General features: G+C 43.3%; 1 protein-coding gene across 1 annotated transcript in view; it reads right to left on the bottom strand.

Annotated features, from left to right (window-relative positions):
* INSC (INSC spindle orientation adaptor protein) overlaps nucleotides 1-26,213 on the bottom strand; it is a 121,480-nt gene that overhangs the window by 27,026 nt on the left and 68,241 nt on the right. The window contains exons 8-9 of the mRNA XM_036765103.1: nucleotides 6,083-6,254; nucleotides 1,666-1,844 (exon numbers count right to left, since the gene is read on the bottom strand). Of these exons, the coding sequence (XP_036620998.1) occupies nucleotides 1,666-1,844; nucleotides 6,083-6,254 (351 nt within the window). The remainder of the gene's footprint in view (nucleotides 1-1,665; nucleotides 1,845-6,082; nucleotides 6,255-26,213) is intronic.

Raw genomic sequence — 26,213 nt, forward strand, 5'->3', positions numbered from 1 at the left:
GAGAGCCTTCCTAGGTGTTCTATGGTCCCAAGCCAGGTACCATCATTCCTGTATACCTGTCATTCACAACACAGTTTTATTGCACTTTGCAGTTTGTCTGTGATTATTTACAGAGTTTCTTCGTGTTGACTCCAAATAACCAAAATTCTACATTGTAGGCAAACCACTAAGCACTGGGAATTTCCTTTGTGAACTGCATATCACTAGTTGGTGTCAGTAGTTCACAAACTCTCCTCCATAGTTTAGACATGGTATTTCACAGAGCAATCTACGCACTTTGTAGTTTGTTCAGGATTACCCACAAGGCTCCCTAGAATAGGCTATGCCCTAGATTTTTCCTACAAGTATAAGACATCAAAAATTGAGAACACTACTTAACCTAAGGGCTTTGTCTGCCATCAGCAAACCTATGCAGATACACCCCAGCTAAATCATGTTCCAAAAACGAGTAGTTTCTTGATCACCACCGTCCCACCTCTGCCCTGCTCAGTTTCAGAGATTCATAGAATACCAAGGTTTGGAGCCTTCCCATCTCCAGCAATCAAGATAAACCCAGCTAGCTTGGTACTGCCAGCCTAGGACAGCATTTCTTTCTATTCCTCAGCATATCCTGATTGAATTAACCTTGGGCTAGAGGTCAGACCTGGGTTCTAGTTCTGACTCTGCCACTAATGTGCTTTGTGACACTGTTCCTCTCTGGCCTCAATGTTGTCATCTCTAAAATGGCGGTAACAATGCTAATGCTTCTATAACAACTCCAGGGTAGTGAGGAAATTACTTTTTAAAGCTTAAGGTGCTCTTGGAACATCAGGTGCTACCACCATCATTATTCTCATCGCTATTATCTCTGATGTAGGCAAGACACTTAATTCTCTGTACACCTCAGGTTGCTCATCTGTTAAATGGGGAGAAGGAAATTAGATGACCCTTATGGTCTCTTACAGCTCCAAATCTATATTCTGTGCTCTGATATGCCCAATCTCCTTTCTGGTGCTGCATCAGAGATCAAAGGAGGTAACAGGTGGGAAAGAGCTAAATGTGCTCTACTTAATTGTCTTGCTGAGAACTCTGGGACCTAGCCCTGATAGGATATGCAGGCAGATAGATAGATAGATAGATAGATAGATAGATAGATAGATAGATAAACAGACATAGGAAGATAGATAGACATAGGTAGATAGAAAAATAGATAGACAGAGATAGATAGATACACAGATTAATAAACAGACATAGATGGGTAGATAGACAGACAGATGCTAGATAGACAGACAGATAGATAGATGATAGATAGATAGAGAGATAGATAGATAGATAGATAGATAGATAGATAGACAGATAGATAGAATCTCCCCAACTAGACTTTAAATCTCTAGGGGGCGAGGACTAAATTTTCTTACTTTTTGGATATGCCTCTTTTCCCACCCCAGAGAATAGCCCAATGCTTCCAGTGTCATAAACACTTTACATGTTCAGTGCATATTGTTGCTGAATTGACAAGATCACCAGTTGACCACCAGAGCTATAGAACAGGATACGGAGCTCCAGCCCCTAACCATACTCAGGAAGTCCTTCTTGACCCATCACGATTATTGCCACCTCTTCTCCCACTTCATCAGTAACCAAGGAGACTCACTCTGTGTCCATTCTTTCTGCAGACATGCTCACCTGGTCTCGAGTGTAGGGTGTGTCCACTCTCTGCTTGTCAGCACAGGCTTCTAGGAGGATGCGCATGGCGTTCAGCTGCAAGAGCATCTCACAGGCCATAGTATCAAAGAAAGTGATGTTGGCAAGAGCTGCAGAAGCCAATAGGAAGACTTCACCAGATGAGGCCTCTTGGCACAGTTCTGGGGGTAGGGACAGAGCCTGGATTAGAGGAGGGAGACACCACCCCCATAGGCTGATTTCAAAGAAATCTTTCTGGTGCTGTGGGAGGAAGTACTTATAGGAGCCTACAACTCAAACAGAACCAGCACATGGCCAGAAAGTCCCACATCCAAGACTTGAAGGGTCCTATCTGCCCTTCTCCCTGGTATACCTCCCTCCATCTATGTTCATTCACATGAATCACCTACTGTCACCTGCAGGCACTGGGTGGCCAGATTGGCTCATGCCATATCACATATGAGGTTTCCTGGCTGAGGCAGGAATTGTCTTTCTTTCAAGGTCTCCTTGTTGCTAGTATCACAGATCTGCTATTCTGTTTGCCATGTATTTTGCCCAATGTCTTGCATACATCTCCATATCTATGTATCCCCTGGCTCCAGATAACCTTTTGACTACTGGTTCTTGAAATGGTTCCAACTTAACCACAGCATTCTAGGATCTCCTTGGTTTTAGCTCACCTGGAATAGTATATACCAATGGGGTCCCAAGAGGAATCAATGAGCATGTTGAAACAGAAGTAACAGAACAGGGAAGAAGCTACCATCTGTGCCTTGGTGTCCCTAAATTCTCCAACATGGTTGGAGCCTTGAAGCCTCTTCTCCTCCATGGTTCGTAACTTTTGTTTTAAGGGTTAATCCCTGCTCTCCTCCCCGCTCCAATGCACCCAGGCTCACCATGATGGTGGGAATATCAGGTTGGCTAACATGACAAAACAGGAAAATAATAAATGTTGGAGAGGATGTGGGAAAATTCGAACACTGTTACATTGTTGGTGGAGTGAACAGATCCAGCCATTCTGGAGAGCAATTTGCTCAAAGGGCTATAAAAATGTGCATACCCTTTGACCCAGCAATACCACTTCTAGGGCTGTATCCCAAAGAGATCACAGAAGTAGGAAAGGGACCTGTATGTACAAAAATATTTAAAACAGCTCTTTTTGTGGTAGCAAAGAATTGGAAATCAAAGGGATGCCCATCAATTGGGGAATGGCTAAACAAGTTGTGGTATATGAATGTAATGGAATACTATTGTGCTATAAGAAATGGGGAAGATACGGACTTCATAATAACTTGGAAAGACCTACATGATCTGATGCCAAGTGAGGGGAGCAGAACCAGGAGAACATTGTACACAACCACAGTGATTTTGCTTCTATGATGACTAACTTGATAGATAGATAGATAGATAGATAGATAGATAGATAGATAGATGCAAGGTTCAAAGACAGCTCCAAAGGACTCATGATGGAAAGATCTATCTACATCCAGAGAAAGAACTACGGAGTCTGAATGCAGATTAAGGCAAACTATTTGCTCTCTTTTTTTCTTTTTTCTTTTTTTTTTTTGGTTTTGTTTCTTCTCTCTCATGAGTCATTCCATTGGTCACAATTCTTCTTTGCAATTTGACTATTGTGTAAATAAATTTGTTGCGAAGGCATATGTAGAATATATATCGGATTCCATACTGTCTTGGGGGGAGGGGGGAGGGGAGGGAGGGGAAGAAAATTTGGAACTCAAAAAACTTGTAGAACTTTATGTTGTAAACTAAAAACAATAAATCTAATTAAAATGATGGTGGGAATATTCTGGGCATTGTGGCACAGAGAAAAGAGACCTGAATTCTTTTGTTTGTCTTGGGAGGCAATTGAGGTTAAGTGACTTGCCCAGGGTCACACAGCTAGTATGGGTCTGAGGCTGGATTTGGACTCAGGTCCTCCTGACTCCAGGGCCAGTGCTCTATCCACTGCACCACCCAGCTACTCCAAGACCTGAATTCTGGAGCTATATCTGCCATCAAATACCTAGATGACCTTGAGCAGGTTTTCCCCATTTGTAAAGAAAAGATTTGATCTAGGTGGTTTCTAAGAGCTCTTCCAGCCCTTACATTCTCTGAGTTTCCCTGACTCAGGAGTCCAGAGCTGGGTGAACTTTCCCTTAGTTAGTGACCATCCCACTCCACTGGCCAGAGGAATCAAGGGCTCAGCCACCTCCATCTAGCATGGGGCGGGGCAGGGGGGGGTGGGGGGAGGAGAGCTATGCATCTACCCCCACACTCTACGACAACCACTTTTTCATAGTTGGCAAACTCGTCCCCACTTCCCTGACAACCTGGCCACTGCTGACACAGCAATTATTAACACAACCATCTAAGTGCCTTTTAATTTTGGCCCTCGTTTATTTTAACTATGGTCTGAGTCATCCAGCCATTTAATCTCACTGTGTATTAAGAAGATTAAATAGAGCAATCTGGTGACTCACTTATAAATGTTACAAAAGAAGTATGGAAAGGGAGGAAGAAAGAGAGAAAAAAGGAAGAAAGAAAAAAGAAAGGAAGGAAGGAAGAAAGGAAGGAAGGAAGGGAGGGAGGGAAGAAGAAAGAAAAAATTGGAGGGGATATACACCCAACTTCTCCTGACTTTTTTTAGTTCTTCCTCATCTCCCTGATGCCCAGCTCCCCCAAGAAAATAGCCTGTCTACTGAGGTAGAATGCACAGTGCTGTTCTCCCAGGGGAGCTTTTGTCAAGAAACTAGGGCTGGACTAGGGAACTAGGGGAGGGAGATACAGGGAAAGGACAACAGAGGAAGAGGTAGACAAATAGCCCTATGTTTTGACCCAAGCATTTTTGAACAAACTAGGAAGACTTCCATTTATTCCCGCCCAGGCCTCCTCCGTGAGTACTGCAGCTTCCAGCAAAAGGAATCACTCAGATTAGTCTAAACCCTTCCCAGTTTCCTTAAGCCCATCAAATTTCAAGTCCTAGTTCAGTGACTCTCGATTTCTGAAGGGATATCTCAAAATTCTCTAAAATCATGAGACATATATGTACACACATGTGTGCATGTATATATATATATATGTGTGTGTGTGTGTATATATATATATATATATATTATAAACACATATTGAAATACAAATTGGACCTATGATTTTATTGGTACTGGGAATTCTCAGAAGAGGAAAAGCAGATTGGCACCATTTTCATGTGGCAATTTAAGGTCTTAGAGACTGGTGAGATTCCAGGAAGGTTAAGAGATTTATTACACAGCCAGTATATGTCCTAAGCAGGATCTGAACTGAGATGTCCCTGGCTTACACACCTGCTGGCTACCTATTACCTCATCCTGTATGTATATGTATACATACACCTCACCCATTTTTTGAGAGGCCAGGAGAGAGGAGAGCTGGGGACAGGTGGCCCAACGAAGTAGAGATTGCCCAGAATTAGGAGGTAGAGAGCATGGATTTGAACACTACCCTTATATAAGGCAGGCATCCTGGGACAGAGGAAAGGGGGTCCTGGATTTGAAATCAGAAGGCATGGGGTTTGAATCCTGCATCTGCCATTTACTTATTGGTCATATCTGAGGTATTACCATCTGCTTTGTCAATGAATCCTAAGGACCATGGGACTTTTCCATCTGAATTTAGGGGGAAACCTTCCATATGTGTTGGCTCCTTCTTTAAAAGGTAAGATCCTTGAAGGCAAAGCCTATCTTACTTTTCTATTTGTATTCCTGGAGCTTAGCACAGTGCTTTGTACATAGTATCTACTAAATACTTTATTCATCCATCCATCCATCCATCCATTCATTCCTAGACTGACTTCACTTTTCTGGGCTTCAGTTTCCTTATGTACAAAATGAGAGATTTAGAAATGATGGCCTCCAAGGCCCCTTCTAGTCCCAAACCTATGGCCCTATGATTATTCCTAAGATATTTCCCCTCTCAGGGTCTTGGTTTCCTCATCTGCAAAATGAGAGGTTTGCACTAGACATCTCCAAGGTTCTTCTGCCTCTAGGACCCATGAGTCCTCTAGCAAAGTCGAGAGACAGGCTTTATTTAGTCTTGGCTTGGCCACTAACTTCCTGCATGACTTGGGTCAAGTCCCACCCCTCCTTAGTGCTCAGTTTGAATGAGACAATTCAAAGTCCCTTCTGACTCTGACAGCCTATATTCCATTATTATGAAGTTGTAATCTTGACAATAAATAGGCTTTGTGACCAAAAGGGACAATTATCTAACAGTGGAATGACAGGCTGTAAGAGATGTTTGGAACCACCAGGGCCTTCCCAGTGCCTCTTAAATAATACTACATGGTTTGCCTCCTATACATAAGACTTTCCATAATAGCGGTCCTGAGGATCCTCTGGTCCCCATTCCCGCTGATTCTCCCTAACATCTAACCACAATCACTCACTGATGAGGGCTGTCACGATCTCCTCCATGTTCTCCAGGAAACTGCTGAGATGCTGGGTCACAGGCAGGTGTGGAGAGGTTATCTGGGCGACCACAGCAGCAGCCTCTGCTCGGGTGGCTTCAGAGTGGCTACTGTCAGTCAGGATGTCAGCCAAGCACAGAATACCATCCACCTAGAGATGACAGAAGGTAGAGAAGCCCTGCTGTGAAACTGAGCCTTAGAATGTGAGGCTCTCCTTAACTTCCTCTCCCCACCCCTACCCCCCATCAGAAGCAACTGTGACAAGAGAGAATGTGTACCTTGGACAGAGGCATCAGCCCAGCCCCAAACACAGCACTGGGTTTTGAGTCAGAAGTTCTGAGTTCCAGTCCTGAATCTGACACTTATAAGACACTTTGCACAGTCACCTTACCTTTCTGAGAGTTCTTTGGGATGTGGCTTCTGACCTCACCACATAACAGAAACAGCTAACTCCAAAGTTACCCATGATCTCTCTTTATAGCTAAATCCCATGGTCTTTATTCAATCCTTATTCTCCTTGACCTCTCTGAAGTTTTTGACATCACTGACCATCTCCTCTTCCCAGATATTCTCTCCTTCCTTGGATTCCATGATGTTCCAATTTCTGATTTTCTTCCTGTCTATCTGACTTCTCCTCACATTCCTTTGCTAGTTCATCATTCATCTGCTGCTAGATAAGAAGCAGACAGACAGACACACACACACACACACACACACACACACACACGGCTTTGTCCTAGACCCTCTTCTCTCTATAATCTCTATTCTCTCATTACCTTTATCCACTCCTATGTGTTCAGTTATCATCTACATGTAGACCACTCACAAATATATATGATCCCTCTGCTGACCTTCACTTTTTTATCACTAACTGCCTGCTGGACATTTCCATTTAGATATGCCCTTGGCACCAAAAATCAAGATATCCAAAACAGAACTTATTTCCCCCACTAACTCTGCTGTATCCAGAAATATCTCTGAGTGTTGAGGACCTACCATCTTCCAGTTACCTGGGTTTACAACTTCAAGTTCATATTTAACTCTTCTTTTTCTTTCCCCCAACCCCTCAAATTCAAATCTTACCAATTCTATCTCCACAGTGTTTCCTTCATCTATCCCCTTCCCTGCCTTCACACTACTTACTACCAGTCTAGCTCATCAGCACTTGAACTATTGCAATAACCTCCTCGTCAATATCCTTGCCTTCATCCCCTCCCCCTTTCAACCCCTAATCAATCGTCCACACAGCTAATGAAACAACCTGCCTAACACATAGGTCTGACCACATGTCACCTGGGATTAAAATCTTGGTTCTGACATTTCCAAGCAAGACATGACCTTGGGAAAATCTATTTTCCCTCTGTATTTCCTCTACTCTGTAAAATTGGGGGGAGGGGTAGAGTAAATGCCATGTAAGGTGTCCCTCAACTATAAATCCTCAGATGCTCTAGAAATCAAGGGTGCCCCAATCCCTATATCAAATGTTTTGATTCCTCTAAGAGGCAACCCTTGCGTGATAGAGAGAGGGTCAAAGCTGCAGTAGGGCCCCTGTGTTCCTAATCCAACATGACCTGGACCAGGCCTCTTCCCTCCTCTGAGTGTCAACTTGCTCCTCTAAAATGAATAGGTTGAATTAGATTGTGGGACTTAGAAAGGTGTTAGACATCACCAGGCACTAGGTATGATAGCAAGGGTGATAAATTTGGAATCAGAGGACCTGGGTTTAAATGTCTACTCTTCCACTTAGTCTCTGCATGATTTTAGGCAAATCACTTGACCTCTCAGGGATGATTTTCTCCTCTATAAAAGAAACAAGTTGACCCCAATAGTCTCTAAAGTCACTTTCTGCTCTGACTCTATGAACCTGTAATCTTATGATGATATCTAATCCAACTTCTCACTTAGCAGACAATGGGAGAATTAATGGTCCCTAAAGTTCCCTTCCAGATCTCAATCCAATGGATCTGTGATCTGTCAATCAGTCAATACACAACAAACAATTATTAAGTGCCTACCACAAGACAGGCATTGTGCTAAGGGCTGAAAATTCAAAGAAAGGCAAAAACCAGTATCTTTTCAGTAGCTCATAATCAAATCTGAAGATACAAAAGTTTCAGAGCTAAGTTTACATGATCATAAAGAAGTATTGTTGGGTTTTTCCATCTATTCCCAGCCTCATTTACAATAGAGAAAGGTGGGAGAAGTCAGCTAAGGAATCACACAAGGTATGAGGGGCAGCATGGATAGAGGGGCTGCCTTCTACCTCCAGCAGACCTAGGGTTGAAGGAAACCTTTCCCAAACTGACCTGGCTGGGAATGTTGGTTTCCATTCCCACCTCAAGGTCATCTCTTGCCCACATGAGTGTGATGCGATAAGATCAGTAGCATACAAGGAAAAGAGCATTGACTTTAGAGTCATAGAATTTCTGACACTACCTGTGTGACCTTGGGCCATTCCCAGCCTCCCTGGAACTCACTTTACTCATATGCAAATGTGAGGGGTAATCAGAGGGTCTTTAAGTTTCCCTCTGACATTAAATCCCCTGCTCACAGACCCCTTCTCCAGGGGGTCTTTTTTCCTGCTTTATTAGAGTTATTTCCTGCCCATTCCGACATGGGAGCCAGGTAGGAGTTAGTGGGGAGCCAGTTGCTGGGCCCCATCTGACCCTGACATTCCATGCTAGCCCCTCCCTGTTTTCATTTCCTGCCACTCATTCTCAAGTGGCTCTTTAAAAGCTCCCACTCAGTTATTTATTAGAGTAGGACTTCACATTACCTCCATTAATGGTCCAGGATGGATATAAATTCCATTGTTTGGTGAAGTGTTTGACAATGAGGGAATTAGAGAGACAGGCGAAGCCATCAGACCCTGGGGAGGCCAAAGGACTCTGTCTGGCATGAATCATGTTGATGGCTTCTTTGAGAAAGAATACAAATGCCCTGCTGGGTCCCTGACAGAGTGTGAGCACATTCTCAGCACTGATGGCAGTATCACATGGGTGGCCTCTAATTTGCTCAGGTCTCAAATGGAGGCACAAAGGGACAGTCTGTGCCCAGCAACAGGAAGCAAACTGGTTGAGAGCTTTGCGAGCCTTTTCAAAGGAGCCATTCTTGTTCCCTCCTGCCAAGTTCCACCTGCTCAGGGTCATGGGCTTAGAGCTGGAAGGGGATCTCAGAGGTCATCTAGTCCAATCCCTTCAAATAAGGAAACTGAGGCCCAAAGAGGTCATAATAAAGCTGGAGGGTCAGAGATAATAGAGTTGGGAGAGACCTAGAGGTCATCACATCCAATGCTCTGAAAAAACTAAAGCCCAGAGAAGTCATAGAATAATAGATTTAGAGCTGGGAGGGGTCCTAGAAGTCTTCAAATCCAAACCTCTCATTTTACAGGTGAAGAAACTGAGGCCCAGAGATCCATGAGATAATAGATTTAGAAACCACAAAGGAAACAATACCTACTCAAAAGAACTTTACATTCTAGCAGGGGAGACAACATTCAAGCAACAACAAATTGTCTGGTCTGACTAAGGCAGAGAATTGTGAAGGGGGACTAGGAGTAATAATGCCGGAAAGGTTGGTGGGAACCTGACTGGGGAAGGCCTTGAGTGCAAAGAAAAGGATTTTGGACCTTACTTAGTAGACAATAGGAGAAATGGAGAGATTCCAAGGCAGGGAGTGACAGGGTTAGATGTGTGCCTGAGGAAGATTAAGTGGGCAGTGGCATGAAGAATAAAAAGGGAGAGCCTGGAGTCAGAAAGCAAAGGTAGCAGCTGATGCAGTGGTCCAGGTAGGAGGTAATAAGAGCCTGGATTAGGACAGAAGAAGTGAAAGATTGAAAAGATAGGGTGAAGACAGAATTGACAAGACTTGGCAAACAAGTGAATGGAGGAGGGGAGGGGGAAAAGGAAGGAAACAAGCATTTGTTAAGGGCCTATGTGTCAGGCACTATGATCTCACTTGATCCTCAAAATAACCCTATGAGGTAGGTGCTATTATGATCCCTCATTTTACAGTTCAGGAAACTGAGGCAGACAGAGGTTAAAGGGTCATACAGCTAATGAATGTCTGAGGCTAGATCTGAATTAAGGTCTTCCTGATTCCAGGCCCAGTGCTTTAGCCACTTAGCTAGGGGGTGGGGGACAAGCAATGAGAAAGAGGAAGAGGAAAAAAAATGAAAGATAACTCTGAGATTGTGAGCCTAGGAGATTTAGGGGGAGACTGACTGTAATTCATAAAAATAAGGAAGTTAGAAGGTCAAAGATATAGAACTGGAAGGACCTCCAAGGCCATCTTGTCCAACTTCCCCATTTTCAGATGAGGAAATTTGAAGGCCTGAAAGACGAAGTGATTTAACCAATGTAACAAAGGTAATAAATGTCTGAGGTAAGAGCTGAACCAAGGGTATGTAAGATACTTCTTCCCAAGTTTGGATGTTTTTTTTTTCATCTAAAAATTCATTTTTTTGGTTTTTGGATTTTTTTATATACTTGAGTAAAGCTAAAATCGTAACAATATATCTGACTCTTATTTCTCTCATTTATAAGATGAGACAGATACATATATACCAAACTATTTACAGGAGCACTCTGTAACAGCCAAGAACAGGTTCACAGGGTTCCCTGCGAACTGGAAAAATTCAGACTCAGCATTGTCCATTCATAGCCCAACACATCCACCCACTCAAGTCCCTGGACAGCTCCTTGGGACCTCATCTATCATTTGACCCAACTCCAGACAACTGGGCCAACCTAAACCTTTTATGGAGAAGGGTAACAAAGGTCAGCTGCTGATCCACAAGTTTCTGCCCCATTTCTAACCTTGATTCTTTGTGACCTCACTCAATTATCATTACAATTATCTCTTCCTCATTGAAAGGATTGCCTCACAATCTGGAAAATCTGTGTAAAATTTTTTGGCCCTCTCTTCATACCAGAGAAGAAGTATGAATTTTTTTCTTTTTCTTTTATGGGGTATTTACAGTGCCTTATTGTGAAATTTGGTTTAAGTATTTGGTCATAGGCTCTGTGTTGTCTGCTGGCCTTCATGTGTCATCCATGGCTTCTGCAAAACTCTCCCAAAATTCCCATTTAATTTCTTATGCCAACCTGCAATATATCAAAACTGTGATGGGGAAAGTCAAAATGTGGAATAACTTTATTTAAATGTTTTGCTACTACCCCAGAAGTTCTATCTACTAGCCTGGGAGAGAGGGAGCAAAAGAAAATGAGAGGTAGAAAGAAGAGAAAGAAAAAGGATGGAGGGTGAACAATCAATCAATAAGTAGCTACTAAGTACCTGCTACATTCCAGGACAAATGCAAAGAATTAAACAATCCCCACTCCCAAGGAGCTTACAGAGGAAGAGAAGAACCCCGAGAATGTCAGAGATTTCTAATCCACCTTCTTCATTTTACAGATAAGGAAACTGAGGCCCAAGGAGGGCAATCAGCCAATTAGTCAACAAGCATTTATTAAATACCTACTACATGCTGGGCACTGTGCTAAGCTCTGGGAATACAAAAAGAGACAAAAGATAGTCTCTGCCCTCAAGGAGCTCACATTCTATTGGGGGACACAACATGCAAATATCCACGTTGGACAAATAATTGGCCAAGAGTCACAAAGAGAAGGAGGAGGAGGAGGAGGAGAAAGAGAAGGAGGAGGAGAACAAGAAAAAGAACAAGAACAAGAAGAGGAGGAGGAAGAGGAGGAGGGGGAGGAGGAAGAAGAAAAGGAAGAGGAAGAAGAAAAAGAAGAGGAGGAATAAGAGGAAAAAGAAGAAGAAACAAGAAGAAGAAAAGGAAGAGGAGGAAGAAGAAGAAAAAGAAGAAGAACAAGAACAAGAAGAGGAGGAGGAGGAAAAGGAAGAGGAGGAGGGGGAGGAGGAAGAGGAGGAGGGGGAGGAGGAAGAGGAGGAGGGGGAGGAGGAAGAAGAAAAGGAAGAGGAGGAAGAAGAGAAAAAGCAGGAAGAAGAAGAAGGAAAAAGAAGAAGAGGAAGAAGAAGAGGGAGAAGAAGAAAAGGAAGAGGAAGAAGAAGAGGAATAGGAGGAAAAACAAGAGAGGGAGGAAGAAGGAGGAGGAGGAGGAGGAGAAGAAGAAGAAGAAGAAGAAGAAGAAGAAGAAGAAGAAGAAGAAGAAGAAGAAGAAGAAGAAGAGGAGGAGGAGGAGGAGGAAGAAGGAGGAGGAGGAGGAGAAGAAGAAGAAGAGAGGAGGAGGAGGAAGAAGAAGAAAAAGAAAAGGAAGAGTAAGGAGAAGAAAAGGAAGAGGAGGAAGAAAAAGAAAAAGGAGTAGGAGGAGAACAAGAAGAACAAGAAAAAGGACAAGAACAAGAAGAGGAGGAGGAGGAAGAGGAAGAGGAGTAGGGGGAGGAGGAAGAAGATGAAGAAAAGGAAGAGGAGGAAAAAGAAGAAGAAAGAAGAAGAGGAGGAGGAAGAAGAAAAGGAAGAGGAAGAAGAAGAAAAGGAAGAGGAGGAAGAAGAAGAGGTAAAAGAAGGAAGAAGAAGAAGGAAGAAGAAGGGGAAAGAGAAGGAAGAAGAAGGAAGAAGAAGAGGGAGAAGAAGAAGAAAAGGAAGAGGGAGAAGAAGAAGAGGGGGAGGAAGAAGAAGGAGAAGGAGGAGGAGGAGGAAGAGGAGGAGGAGGAGCAGAAGAAGAAGAAGAAGAAGAAGAAGAAGAAGAAGAAGAAGAAGAAGAAGAAGAAGAAGAGAGGAGGAGTATGTAAACAGTTTGGGTGAGCCAATGAATGTTCCACACAGCACCCGATGACACAGTATGCCATGAGAAACAGCCCCCACTGGCTGCCTGCCTGACTCTGGCCCCATCTTAGAGAGGCACGCATCAGCAGAGTGCCATCAGCAGGCTCCCCCTCTTCAGCAATAAATTTAAAGATGACAGGAAGATAATCTACTAAAAAGCCCTTTTATGTCCCTAAAGAAATTGCCGTTCAAAGCACTTACAAGATTAGTTTTCACACTGAGAGTGGACCTGGACCACTGCCCTGCCTTTGGCGGCTTGGAGAGGGGTGGGGAGACAGGGTCTGAGCAGGCTTGATTGTTACCCTTACTGAGCAGCAAGAGCAAAGAGGTCATGTAGATAATAAGCACAAAAAAGCTCTGTGGGCACCGAGAGCCACTCTCTGTAGACCAGAGACTGTCACACGCATATATGAGGAAGACAAAGATATGTGGTAAACCCTTTGTAGGATTTACTAACAATAGCCTCCCATGAATCATTGATGCTTTCATCAAGCTTTGGCTTTTATGTAAATATCTAAAGGACCCATATCCCTACTTATAAAATCTAATCCTATTTCATGAAAGCCAGTCTGGCCGCTCTGTGGTCGTTGGGCAGGGAGGACTGCTGGGTAATTACAGTGCTCTCATTATCACTGGTGACTAGATGCCACCACAGGGAGAGGACCACTTAAAGAAATGGGGTTTTCACATACCTCATTGTCTGATAGAGTTGAGCATCACAGGTTTCTGGGTCAAATGACTGAGATCAGCTTGGCATTTGGAAGAGACCAACACCCACTCCAAACTCGTGTATATTATGCATGTGTCCTATTGCTGAGAAAAAGAGCCTCCTTGTGTAGGTAAATGTGAATATTGATGTTTACCATAGAGAACAATGGGTGGAAAGGGTTCTAGGCCAGGGGATGGGGTGGCAGTGGGGAGCAGGGGAGGCAGATTGAACTGTATGAGCAGCAACAAAAAAACAGGGATAGATCTGATACACAGAAAGTTAGGATTCTGTCCACTAAAAATGGAAAGATAGGAAAAAGTCTTGAACAGATTCTGAAATGGATCCTTCACAAAGATTTTTAAAAGACAGAATCATAGAAAGAAGCAAGACTTCATGATATACGTGTCATGTCAAATCCATTAGACAGTCAAGGAGACCTAGACCTGGATTTTCTGAATTCCAGCAAATATGTGATAAAAAAAAATCTCTTGCTATATCCTTGAAGATAAAGTGAGGAAGAATATAAACTTGCCTTTTCCCTACTCTTTAAGTGTTCTCTATCAATTAAATGACCATATCTGAAAAGCATTATCTAATGGATCAATGCCAGCCCAGAAAGTTAGACTATCCCAGCTAAATTCAAGGAAGTTCATCACTGGGTTAGACTGTGAACTCCTTGAGAACAGAGACTGGTTTTTGGCCTTTCTATGAATTCCTACCTTTTAGCACAGTGCTCAGCACATAGTAGATGCTTAATAAATGCTTTGTCTTATTTGCCTTGACTTGTTGGCTTGAGAAGCAAATGAGTTTTTCATCTACTGAAGCACAGAGCAAGTCTCTTAAGCACTTTGTATCATGAACCCCTGAGTTCAAATCTGGCCTCAGACACTTACTGCTGTGTGACCCTGGGCAAGTCACTTAACACTGTTTGCCTCAGTTTCCTCATTTGTAAAATGAGCTGGAGAAAGAAATAGCAAAACACTCTAATATCTTTGCTAAGAAAACCCTAAATGGGGTCACAAAGAGTTGGACAGGACTGAAACAACTGAAAAAAATCATGAACCCCTTTAGCAATCTGGGGCACCCTTCTCACAATACTGTCTTTCAATGTATAAAATACATAGGATTACAAAAGAAATTAATTATATTGAAATACAACTGTCAAAATGTATATTTTTTAAAACCAGTTTCATGTCCCCCAGGTTGAGCCCCTGGTATAGAGGGATTACAATCTATATCCATGAAGGAAATACTCAAATGAAATTACAGATCCTGAAAGTATTGAATATGTCGTCTCAGAAAGATGTCTACAATGCTGCAAGGCTCTGTCAGAGACTCCATCTTGGCCAAGATTTTTTAAAGCAAGTTTTCATTCATGTATTTTGGTTTTTTTTTTCACATCACCATAGTTTCCCCCAGTATCCCTTCCTCTTCCCTTTTCCTAGAGCTATCCCATATAACAAATAGGGATATAACAAAATAGGATTCTGTTCACTAAAAACGGGAAGATAGGAACAATTCTTGAACAGATTGTGAAAAGAGTCCTTCATAAAGATTTTTAAAAGACAAAATCACTAAAAAGAAGCAACAGTTCATGAAGTACACATCATGTCAGATCCATTAGACAGTCAGGAAGAATTCCCTAGACCTGGATTTTCTGGATTCCAGCAAGTATTTGCTAAAAATCTCCTGCTACGTCCTTGAAGATAAAGTGAGAAAGAACATGAGCTTACCTTTTCCCTACTCTTTAAGTTTTATCCATAAATCAAATGACCATATCCAAAGAGCATTAATTAATGGACAAATGCCAGCCACTTTCTTAAAAGGAAAGAATGAAAGGAAGAAAAGAAGGAAGGAAGGAAGGAAGGAAGGAAGGAAGGAAGGTAGGAAGGAAGGAAGGAAGGAAGGAAGGAAGAAAGAAAGAAAGAAAGGGGGAGAGAGAGAGAGAGGGAGAGAGAGAGAGAGAAAGACAGAAAGAAAGAAAGAAAGAAAGAAAGAAAGAAAGAAAGAAAGAAAGAAAGAAAGAAAGGAAGGAAGGAAGGGAGAGAGAGAAAGAAAGAAAGAAAGAAAGAGAAAGAAGGAAGGAAGGAAGTAAAAAGGGAGGGTGGGAAGGAAGGAAGGAAGAAAGGAAGGAAAAGTCAGCATATCTGATCAATACATTGAAAAAGTCTGAAAATATGTGTCACATACAATGCTTGCAGAACTCCCCTGTCTACCAAGGGATTGGGTTGGGATGTCTTCTCATGTCTCTTCTTTCAAGCCCTCCTTGCTCTATATAATTTTGCAGCATTCTTGTTAATTTATTGCTATTCTTTCCATTTACATTTCTGTAGTCACTGTGAATATTTGTTTCTAGATCAAGATTTTTGTGAGCAGGAGAAAAAAAGGAAGACTTGGAGAACGGTGGTCTGCTATCACAGTGCAGTGGGAGAACACTTGCTCTAAATTCCAAAGAGTTGGGTTCAAATCCCATCTCTGACATTTATGCCAGTCACTTAACTTTCCTTGACCTCAGTTTCCTCATTTATAAAAATGAAGGGGTTGGACACTTAGGAACTCAAGGTTTCTTCTAGCCCTAGAACTATGGTCCTAAGATAGAGACGCTTAGCAGTTTGCATTTGCACCTTATACAAAGTCAGGAAGGACAATTAATCCACCGGATGAAAGAGCAGGATCCAAAATTATTTTGACAATCTGCTAACTAACCAGATGAAATTGACCAGGGGAGGTGGGAGGAGTAGTTGGGGGAGGGAGTCAGGGTGTGGTCAATGTAAAGTCCTGAATTGTAGGTTCAGAATCAGCACACAAGTGTAGGAGTTCCAGCTTGGCATTGGATTATATGAAAGCGATCTGGAGCTGGCGGGGTGTCAGGGGCAGGGTTAATAAACCACAAGTTTAATAGGTGTCAATAGCATGATTATAGATGCTAATTTTAAAAAGTTAATATCCAATCTTAGGCTATATTCTTAGAAACATGGTGTCCATGGTCAAGGAGTGAGAGTCCTATTTTCTTCTGCCCTGGTCAGATTCCATCTCAAAGATTGTGTCCAGTTCCGGGCACATTTAAGGGAGGGAACAAGGAAATAAGCATTGATTAAGTGTTTACTATGCGTCCAAAGCTTTTTATAAATACTAGCTCATTTGATCCTCACAACAACCCTGGGAAGTGGGTCCTATTATTATCTTCATCTTATAGTTGGAGAAATAGAGGCAGACAGCAGTTAAGTGACTTGCCCCGGGTCACACGGTTGCTAAATCTGGCCCCCGGTTTGGAGCTGTCAAGCTCTTCCTATAACCTAATTCTTTCAACCATTCTCCTAGTGCACAGCTTTAGTGCAGCCATGGTTGGGACTGCTCATCCTTCCCACCTAGGTTTTGTCTCCTCCATTCTCCTCCATTGTGGTGATAACAATTTAAAGTCATCTGAATAAGCTGGTGAGCCATCTGGCATTTAAGAGACAATTAGAGAAAAACAGCTGCTATGTAGTGGAGAACTTAATCAGGCAGTACCCTCACAGCCCAGGTACCTGAAGGTACAAGGACTTCAGGACTTGGAGTCACCACATCAGAACCTGGACCCCGTCTAGCGCCATCTGGAGCCAGGCAGAAGAACATTCCTGATCCAGGTCCTCTCCAGACCAGGACTATCCTAGGAAAATAGTACCACTTCCTCACGGGGCCTTCAAGTGTCAGAACGGGAAGGACCATCAAATATCTAAGCCAGCCCTACCTACATTCTCTAGTAATCGCTGCTTCATTTTCTATGTGATCATAAAGCATCCCTTTAACGATGAGTTCCACAGTTTTACCAAGAATAGAACATAAGTTCATTAGCCCATAATTTGAAGTATCTGCCTCCTTCTTCCTTTTTTGACAAGTAGGACAAAATTCACCTTTCTCCAGTACCACATGATGTCTATTTATTGATTGATTGCCCATAAAATATGGGTCTCTCAAGCTAACAGAACGAACTATTCATTCCAGTCTGCTTGACCTTAGCTACACACATGAAACCTGAGATAAGGAAGTACTGGTAAATGTGTAACAACCAGCTCTCTGGGGGTAAAATGCATGTATAATACACTTTTTAAATTTAATCTGCATTATTAATATCATCTCCATCACTTTCTTAAGCCTAGACAAAGAAAACCAACAAATCAACCTCTCCTTTGCAGCATTTGCCACTTTCCAGGGTGTAAATTCTCACACTGAAAATTTAACAATTGGCTCTCATGAGCTTTCAGCCATGACCTGAGCCCTGTCATGTTCTTCTCCCTATACCCTGCTTGCATTTCTGAACTGTTATCCTTTGGGAAAGGATTGTTTTTGCCTATACACTTCTAAGTCTTTCTCATCTCTGATCCCTAAGGCCAGGGACTTGGTGGGTGACCATCTTGAAGAGAAATAAAAATGGAGAAGTAGAGCCATCAGCCTGCTGTCCCTCCTCATGCCCTATGCTTTGTTGTTGTAATTGTTGCTGAGTCATTTCAATTGTGTTTGACTCTTCCTGACCCCATTTGGGGTTTTCTTGGCAAAGATCCTGGAGTGGTTTGTCATTTCCTTTTCCAGCTCATTTTACAGACGAGGAAACTGAAGCAAAAAGGCTTAAGTGATTTGAACTCAGGAAGATGAGTCTTTGTGACTCCAGGCCTGACACTGTGCACTTTGGCACCACCTAGTTGTCCTATGCTTTAGCCCTCCTGAATTGGAACCAATATTTGGATCAAGAATGCCACAGCGCCCTTCTAGACAAGGTGGACATATGGGGATTAGATTGGTTGGTTGACTGGACACAAAGAGAGGTTGCAAATGATTCAATGCCAATACAGCAGGAAGTCTCCAGAGGAATAATCCAGAGATCTGGTCGACACTACTCAATTAAATGTTTTTGTTAATGACCAGGATAAGAGCATAGTAGTGTGTGTTCATCAAATTTCCAGATAATATAAAGTTAGGAGGGCTAACTAGCACATTGGATGACAGAGTTTATTGTTGTTGTTGAGATCTTTCAGCCATGTCCAATTCTTCATGACTTCACTTGGGGTTTTCTTGGCAAAGATCCCGGAGTAGTTTGCCATTTCCTTCTCCAGGTCATTTTATAGATGAGGAAACTAAAGCAAATAGGGTCAAATCACTTGCCCAGCATCACACAGCTGGTAAGTGTCTAAGGGCAGATTTGAACTCTGAAAGCTGAGTCTTCCTGATTCCAAGCCCAGTGCTCCATCCACTGCACCACGTAGCTACCCTGGATGACAGAGGCAGGATCCAAAAGGATTTTGGCAGACTAGAGCTTTGTGCTAAATCTAATAAGGATAAATTCAGCAGGAATTTGTGCCCAAGTCTTGTACTCAGGCACAAAAACTCAACTTCATATGAAGAAACTGAGGCAAACAGACTTGGCTACACAGAAGTTGTTCAGAAAAAAAGATTGGGGGATCTTAGTGAATAGCAAGCTCAAAAATGAGTCATCAGTGTGGAGAAGCCAAAAAAAAGCTAATGGGTTGCATTAGGAGGGGAATAGTGTGCAGGAGTAAGGAGGTAAGCATCCCACCCTCATCAGAACGCACTTAGAGCAGTGTGTTGTTATACACAAGACAGCTTCAGTAGGACATTGCTAAGCTGGAGTGACCAGAGGAGGGCAGCCAGGATGGTCAAGGGCCTTGAGTCCATGCCATGTGAGGATCAAGTGAAGGGCCTGGGGCTGTGCAGCCTAGCGAAGACTTGGGCGGGGGCGGGGGGGGGGCACATGATGGCTCCCTTCACATGCTGGAACAGCTTCTGGAAGAGGAAGAAAGTGGGACTTCAGAACAAGGAGCATTGGGAGGAAGTCGCAGAAAGGAAAATTTCAACCTGATGTCAGGAAAACCTTCCTAAAAATCAGAGCTGCCCAAAGTGGAATGAATGGCTCTCCCCAAGAGGGGAAGGGTTGCTCCTCTGCGGAGGTCGCTGAGCAGAAGCTGGACGACCATTTGTTGGGTGTCTTATGGGGAGGAGGGGCTGGACTAAATGGCTATGAGGCCCCTCTTAAATCTCAAATTCTTCCATCCTGTGACACTCATCCTACTTCAGATACTTTGGCTGTTCCCAGTGCCTGGAATATCCTCTTCAGTCTCCAATCCTTCATTTTCCTCATATGATAGTTTTCTGTGAACAAGCTGTATCCCCTCCAGAAAGAATATAAGCTCTTTAAGTGTAATGACCTTCTCATTTTTGTCTTTGAACCCCAGCCTCCTAACACTGGGTTTGGCACAAAGTAGGTGCTTAATAAATGTTTGTTGAATTAAATTGAGATCCTAAACATTCCATAAGGTATTGCTCAAAGACTACCTCCTCCAGGACATCTTTCCTAACCAATTCCTCTCTCCACATGCATCAGTAATACCTTCTCCACTCAGGACTAGACCATCATACATGTCATGAACTTCTCATATGTGCTTAACATGCAACATTCTGTATTATAGTCTTGGAGAAAACCATAACAGAAATAGACATAATAAATAATATAATAAATATAATATAATAATATAAATTATATAATTATTATATATTATATATTACATATATGTTATGTTACAATGCAATAATATATAATGTAATATGATATGATATGATATAATATATATAATAGAAAAAATTTTAACATATATTTTCACAGTATGTGTACATGTTGTCTTCCCCAGTTAAAATATAAGCTCCTCGAGGGCAGGCACTGTTTCACTTAGGGCTTTGAGTCCCCAGCACTTTGCATGGTGCCTCACACATAGTAGTTGCTTAACAAATGTTCGCTGATTACTTCATCATCATCTCCACCATAAGTTCTATAGCAATTTATAATTTACAGATCCCTTTCTTAAGGTCTTATGACCATTTTACAGATCAGAGGGCTATAGGAATTGGGACTTAAAAGATAGCTCCGAGATTATCTTCTCCAAAAATCCATTTGCCCACACTCACACAGCTAATTAAAACCTGAACCTAGAACTGGAACCCAGTTCTTCTGACGCCAGGACCAGGGCTCTCTATTCACCCACAGCCCCCCAGCATCTCAGTGTGCAACACATCCGAACCACTTACTAGACAGTGAATGACCTGATAGGAGCCTTCAGGGAACCTGGATTTGTGTCCTGGTTGCTACCTCTTTCCTCCCCCTTTGATTAATCTCAGTTTCCCCCTCTTTATAATGGGGGAAGAGGGGCTTAGACTCTCTCTGAGGTTTTTCGCATCTGACATTTCCTTATTCCTTTGCCTGGCAGAGGACTCTGAAGTGGTTTGCTGAAGCTGGCTGTTTCTGAAGTTTACTAAATGCTCCACAGGAGGTCACTGTTGCATCACACACAGGGGCACCCTGTACAAAACTTCATTTTGCCTTCTGTCCACAAGCTAGACTGCATCCAGCCAAAGAGCCCAGAGCCACAACCAGGGTGGGGCAGTGGGGGCTTTAGCCCAGGCTGCTGAAATTTAAGAGGTGCTAACAGCCCCTATACTCTTCAGTCTACAGTCTACAGTCTAGTCAGGCTTTCTTGCTTTTCCTCACACAAGACACTCCCACCTCCTGTCTCCATGCTTTTTCTAAATAATTACCCCATACCTAGAATGCACTCCCTCCCCATGTTTGCCTTTTGGAGTCCCTAGTTTTCTTTAAAGCTCACCTCAATCACAACCTCCTCTATGACACATTTCCTGATTCCCAGTCCCCTAAATGGTAGAGCCTTATCCCACAACCACCACTACTAAATATCCTAAAGAGGTAGAATGGCCTAATGGGCAGGTCTGGCCTTGAAGCCAAAAAACCTTAGGTTCACATCTTGATTCTGACACAGACTGGCTATAGGCTCCTGGATAAGTCACTTAACCTTTCATTGTTCCAGAATAGAGGTATCAAACTCTCAGCCCCTCAGCCTCAAGTGAACAGCAAAACTCCTGAATACAGAACCAGATTAAAATGTATTTAGGAAATATCTAACCAAAGTATATAAAAATGCAATATGACATAGACGGTGTTAATTTGTGGTTTTCTAAGTCAAGATGCAGCATCAGGGATCCATTTCTGTTTGAGTTTGACACTACTAAACTACTAAGACAAGGGTGTGTGCCACAGTCCCCTTTGGCCCGTCTGGTAAAGTGTATGGTTCCCTTCTCAAAATAATCCTTTTAAATGAATAAGACACATAATATAACCAATTATATTAAAATAAAGATGTAATTTTTCCCCATCCAAAGTCACAGAGCCCCCTGAAATCTGTCAATGGACTCTTTGAGGAACTGTGGACCCCAGAATAAGAACCCTGTCCAAGACTACAAGTTGCAGATAAGATCACCACTCCATCTTAAGGTGTCTGCTACTTAAAATATCTGCATTGGAACTGCAAGTTTCCTCATCAGGACATTCCCTGTATCAGTGAAATCACAGGCCCAGTGCCTCTTCCCTATATATTACACATACCTATGCAACAAAATGGGTATTCATTTCAAGTATCCTATTAGAATTATTTACTGTTAACCCCCCTACTTATGGGCAAGAATTATTTCACATTTGTCTTTGGATCCCCATTGCCTAGCTCTATGGGTGGTGTGTAGTAGATGCTTAAGAAACCCTTGTTGATTAATGGGTGTCCCCTCCCTCCCCCCCCCAAATGAATTTCTATTAAAATGTTAATTTGAGGGAGCATTTTTTTAGTGCTGCTTGGCCCAGACACCAAAACTGCTAGCTACTACTCTGCTTCCTTCATGCTTATGGGGAAGGACTAAAAACTAATGAGGAACTAGGAAAATGGAAGAACCTTCCCCCAAACCCAAACCCTGGGGGCTTTATTCACAGTCCCAATAAATCCCCATACCGTGTACTACCATGGAGCATGTATAGACCCCCTTTCCTTTCTTTTCAAAATGTCTTTCATTTTTGGACCCCTGCTCCACTAGGAGGGGCCACCTACTCCACCAATTGGGGCCCAAAGGGAGGAGGAAAGGTTGCTAGAATAAAATTATCTTCAGCTCAGAGCCAAGAAGCAAGCAGAAGCAAGGCCTATCATGGAAGAATCTCCCACCAGGGGGCACCACTGAGCACCTGATTTTACAGACAATCTCTCTTTTGCAGAACCTGAAATTCTCCCAGCCGCCTATGGGGTGGGAAGATGGGGAGCATTTTTTGTATTTTAAAGAGAAGGAAACTGGAGCTCAGAGTGGGGAAGACTTTGCCCAAGATCACACCACTTTACAGTCTCAGGGATTTTTCTATTATTATTCCAATTAAAACTGTAAAATACATGTGTTGAACTAGATTATTTCTAAGGTTCTTTTCAGCTGGCATTCTATACTCCATATCCTTAACTCCCCCTCCAGTTCTGACATTCTGTGTTCTATGTTCTAAAGGCCCTCCCAGGTCTGACAATCAATGTTCTGTGTCCTGAAGGCCCTTCCAGGTCTGACAATCAGTGGCTTATGTCCTGAAGGCCCACCCAGGTCTGACATTCTGTGTTCTATGTTCTAAAGGCCCTCCCAGATCTGACATTCTGTGTTCTATGTCCTGAAGGCCCTCCCAGGTCTGGAAATCAATGTTCTATGTCCTGAAGGCCCTCCCAGGTCTGACATTCTGTGTTCTATGTTCTAAAGGCCCTCCCAGGTCTGTCAATCAAGGTTCTGCATCTTAAGGTCCCTCCAGCTCTGCCATTCTATGCTCTAAGATTCTCCCCAGCTCTGACATCATGGCATCTCTAAGGGTCCTGCTAAGTGTACTAGTATGATGGTGGCCCCCCACAAAAGACTTTCTCCCACTGACTCATTTCCTGCCTAAAGCACTTTCCAAATGCTGAGTCTCTTGCAGGGTCCTTGAAAATAGATCCATGGATCACTGGGGGTCTCCCTGAACAATACAATGTAGAAGCAGGGGGCATCATGGCTGTGCTGGGGAAGCAGACTCTGGAGACCAGATTTCTAAAGAGCTGGAAGGAATTGCCTTCAAGGACTCCGGACTTGCCCTCTGTCAACTGACCTCACTGTACAGTGGCAAGTACCCAGGGCTGAAAGCCAAGATACTCTCAGTCCCAGATCTCCCTGCTCACCCCTACCTCTTCTCCCATTTTTTTAAGGTAAGGGAATAAAATCCCAGAAAGGGGGAGTGACTTGTGATCACGCCTCAGATATCTACTAGCTCTGTAACCTTAGGCAAGTTACTTAAACCTCTGTCTGACTCAGTTTCCTCAACTGTAAAATGGGGAATATAATAGTACCTGTTTCATAGAGTTGTTGTAAGGACAAAATGACATCATATTAAATGCCTAATTTGGGTGGCACAGTGGATAAAGCACTAGCCTTGGAGTTAGGAAGACCTGAGTTCAAATGTGGCCTTACACACTTACTAGCTATATGACCTCGAGCAAGTCACTTAATCCTCTTTGCCTCAGTTTCCTCATTTGTAAAATGAGCTGGAGAAGGAAATGGCAAACCACTCCAGTATCTCTGCCAAGAAAATCCCAAATGTGGTCACAGAGAGTTGGATACAACTGAAACAACTGAACAGCAAAACCCTCGCTCCCTTCCACTCCAGGCAGGTGGCTTTATCTCCCCAGAGAGGCATCCTCCCTCCTGCATGCCCAGCCCTCCTCCTCAGGTAGCAGTGAGGATTCACAGTGAGAGATAAATGGATGGATGTGAAAACGCTTTGTAATGAGCTCAATAAATGAAAGCTAGTGTCTTGGCTGGCTTAGAGAATGGGCTTGACCCTCACTGGCGGCCCACCTTGTCCTCCAGCCTAGGGGCCCAGGGTGACTCAAGAACTCCAGATGCCTCTCCCGTCTCTGAACGACCAAATCTGTGCCTCTTCCCCCTGCCCCCATCTTCCATCCCCCAGGCCTTCCCTCCCCTGTTCTCCCCTTCCCTCCATGCCTGTGCACAGCTGTACCATGTCACTGCAAATCTGTCCTGGGGATGCTGAGCTGAAAAGGGGCAGCTCCTGGGAAACCAGCCAAGTCCTCCATTCCCCCAGCCTCCACCTTCAGGCCCCAGCATCTTCCATTCCTCCGTCCCTCCCTCCTCCCTACTGCAGCATCCCATTTCTCCCCCTTCCGCCCTCCAACCCTCCCTCTGCCTTTTTTTTTAAATTTCTCCATCAATTTTCATTAAACTCTCCCCATGGCTCACTGGCTGGAAAAAAGGAAAGAGAAGGCAATAGCAGTCCTCCCTGCCTGCTCTCTGTCCGTCTCCCCATCAGGCTGCAGGAACAGCTGTACAGAAATGCAGAGATGGAAGGAGCCTGGCCATCGTGGCTGAAATATCTTACCATCCTCTTCCTGCCCCCCACCTTAGATACGACTTAGGGTTAAGATGCTGGCTCCTGAACAAGCCACTGGTTAATGCTGTGTTCTGCAAAGACAGTTCTATAGAGACAGACCCAGCCCCTTCCCTGCCCTCCCATAGAATCTTAGGGAGCTTATAGATTGAAGGCCTTCATTTCACCAATGTAAAAACTGAGGCTCTGAAAAGAAAAGGGGTTCACCCAGAGAGCCTGATAGCCCTCGCCCCTGACTCCCAGTCCAGTGTTCTTTCCAAAGCCCCCAGAGCAGTAAACAGAATTGCCTAATGTATCTGGCTGCCAATTTGTCTGGTCTGTCCCAAGCTTGACTCAAATGGGGAAAAGGGGACTGGGGGTGGGGTATGGGTGTAAGAGGTAAAGGCCAAGGAACTCCCGGTCTCTTTGGGCTACCCCAGAGTGCTACAGTCTCCTTAGGGCAGGAATCCATTCCCCCATCCCATAATCCCCCACACTCACATCTTCTCCCTAATGTGACCAGCTTGGAGTTTTTTGGGGGGGGGGGGGAGTCTTGGATTCTTCTGCCTACCACTCACAAAAGCACAAAAAGTAAGCACTGGAAAAGACCTTAGGGATCATCTGGTTCAACCCCTTCTTCTTCCAGGTGAAGAAACTGAGTCCCCGCAAAGGAATATGGAAGGAGGAGCAGAACCCAGACCAGAATAGTGAAAAGAGCACGGCGGACCTGGAGTCAAGACCCCTGAGTTCAGACCTAGACTCTGAGTGACCTTTCCTGGCTTTCTGGCTTTGGACACGTCCCTCCACCTCCACGAGTCCTGATATCTGTATTTGTACAATATAGGGATAAAAGCAGTTGAACCACCCACCTCCCTCTTTCCCAGATGTGATGAGAGAATCATCTAAGATAATAATATAGGTCTGAAAACCCTAAAGCCTAGATAAATGTCAGCGATTACTGTCACCTAAGAGGAAAAGCTTTGCCTGTGCCTGCAAGGAGATATGTGCTGTCTCCACTATTAGGACATGAGATCCTTAAGAGGAGAGATTGTCTTGCTTTTTCTATTTGTACCACCAATGCTTAGGATAGTGCTTTGCACATAGGAAGAGCTTAATAACTGCCTTTCCATTCATTCATTCATTCATTCATATCCCATAAACTCACAGAATATCAGATCTGGAAAGAATTCAGGTCATCTCCAATGGTGTCAAACTCAGATAGAAACCAGTGCCCACAAAACCTTACATGTGGCATGTGGGATCTTGGCTGGCCACATATTAACTTAAAAGACCACAAAATAGCATTATCTATGTTGTATTGTATTTTTATGTTGTTACTGTTATATTGTCTTATTTGTATTGTATTTTTATTTATGTTGTTTATATT

Source organism: Trichosurus vulpecula, chromosome 6 (genome assembly GCF_011100635.1).
Source record: "Trichosurus vulpecula isolate mTriVul1 chromosome 6, mTriVul1.pri, whole genome shotgun sequence".
Lineage (NCBI taxonomy): Eukaryota > Metazoa > Chordata > Mammalia > Diprotodontia > Phalangeridae > Trichosurus > Trichosurus vulpecula.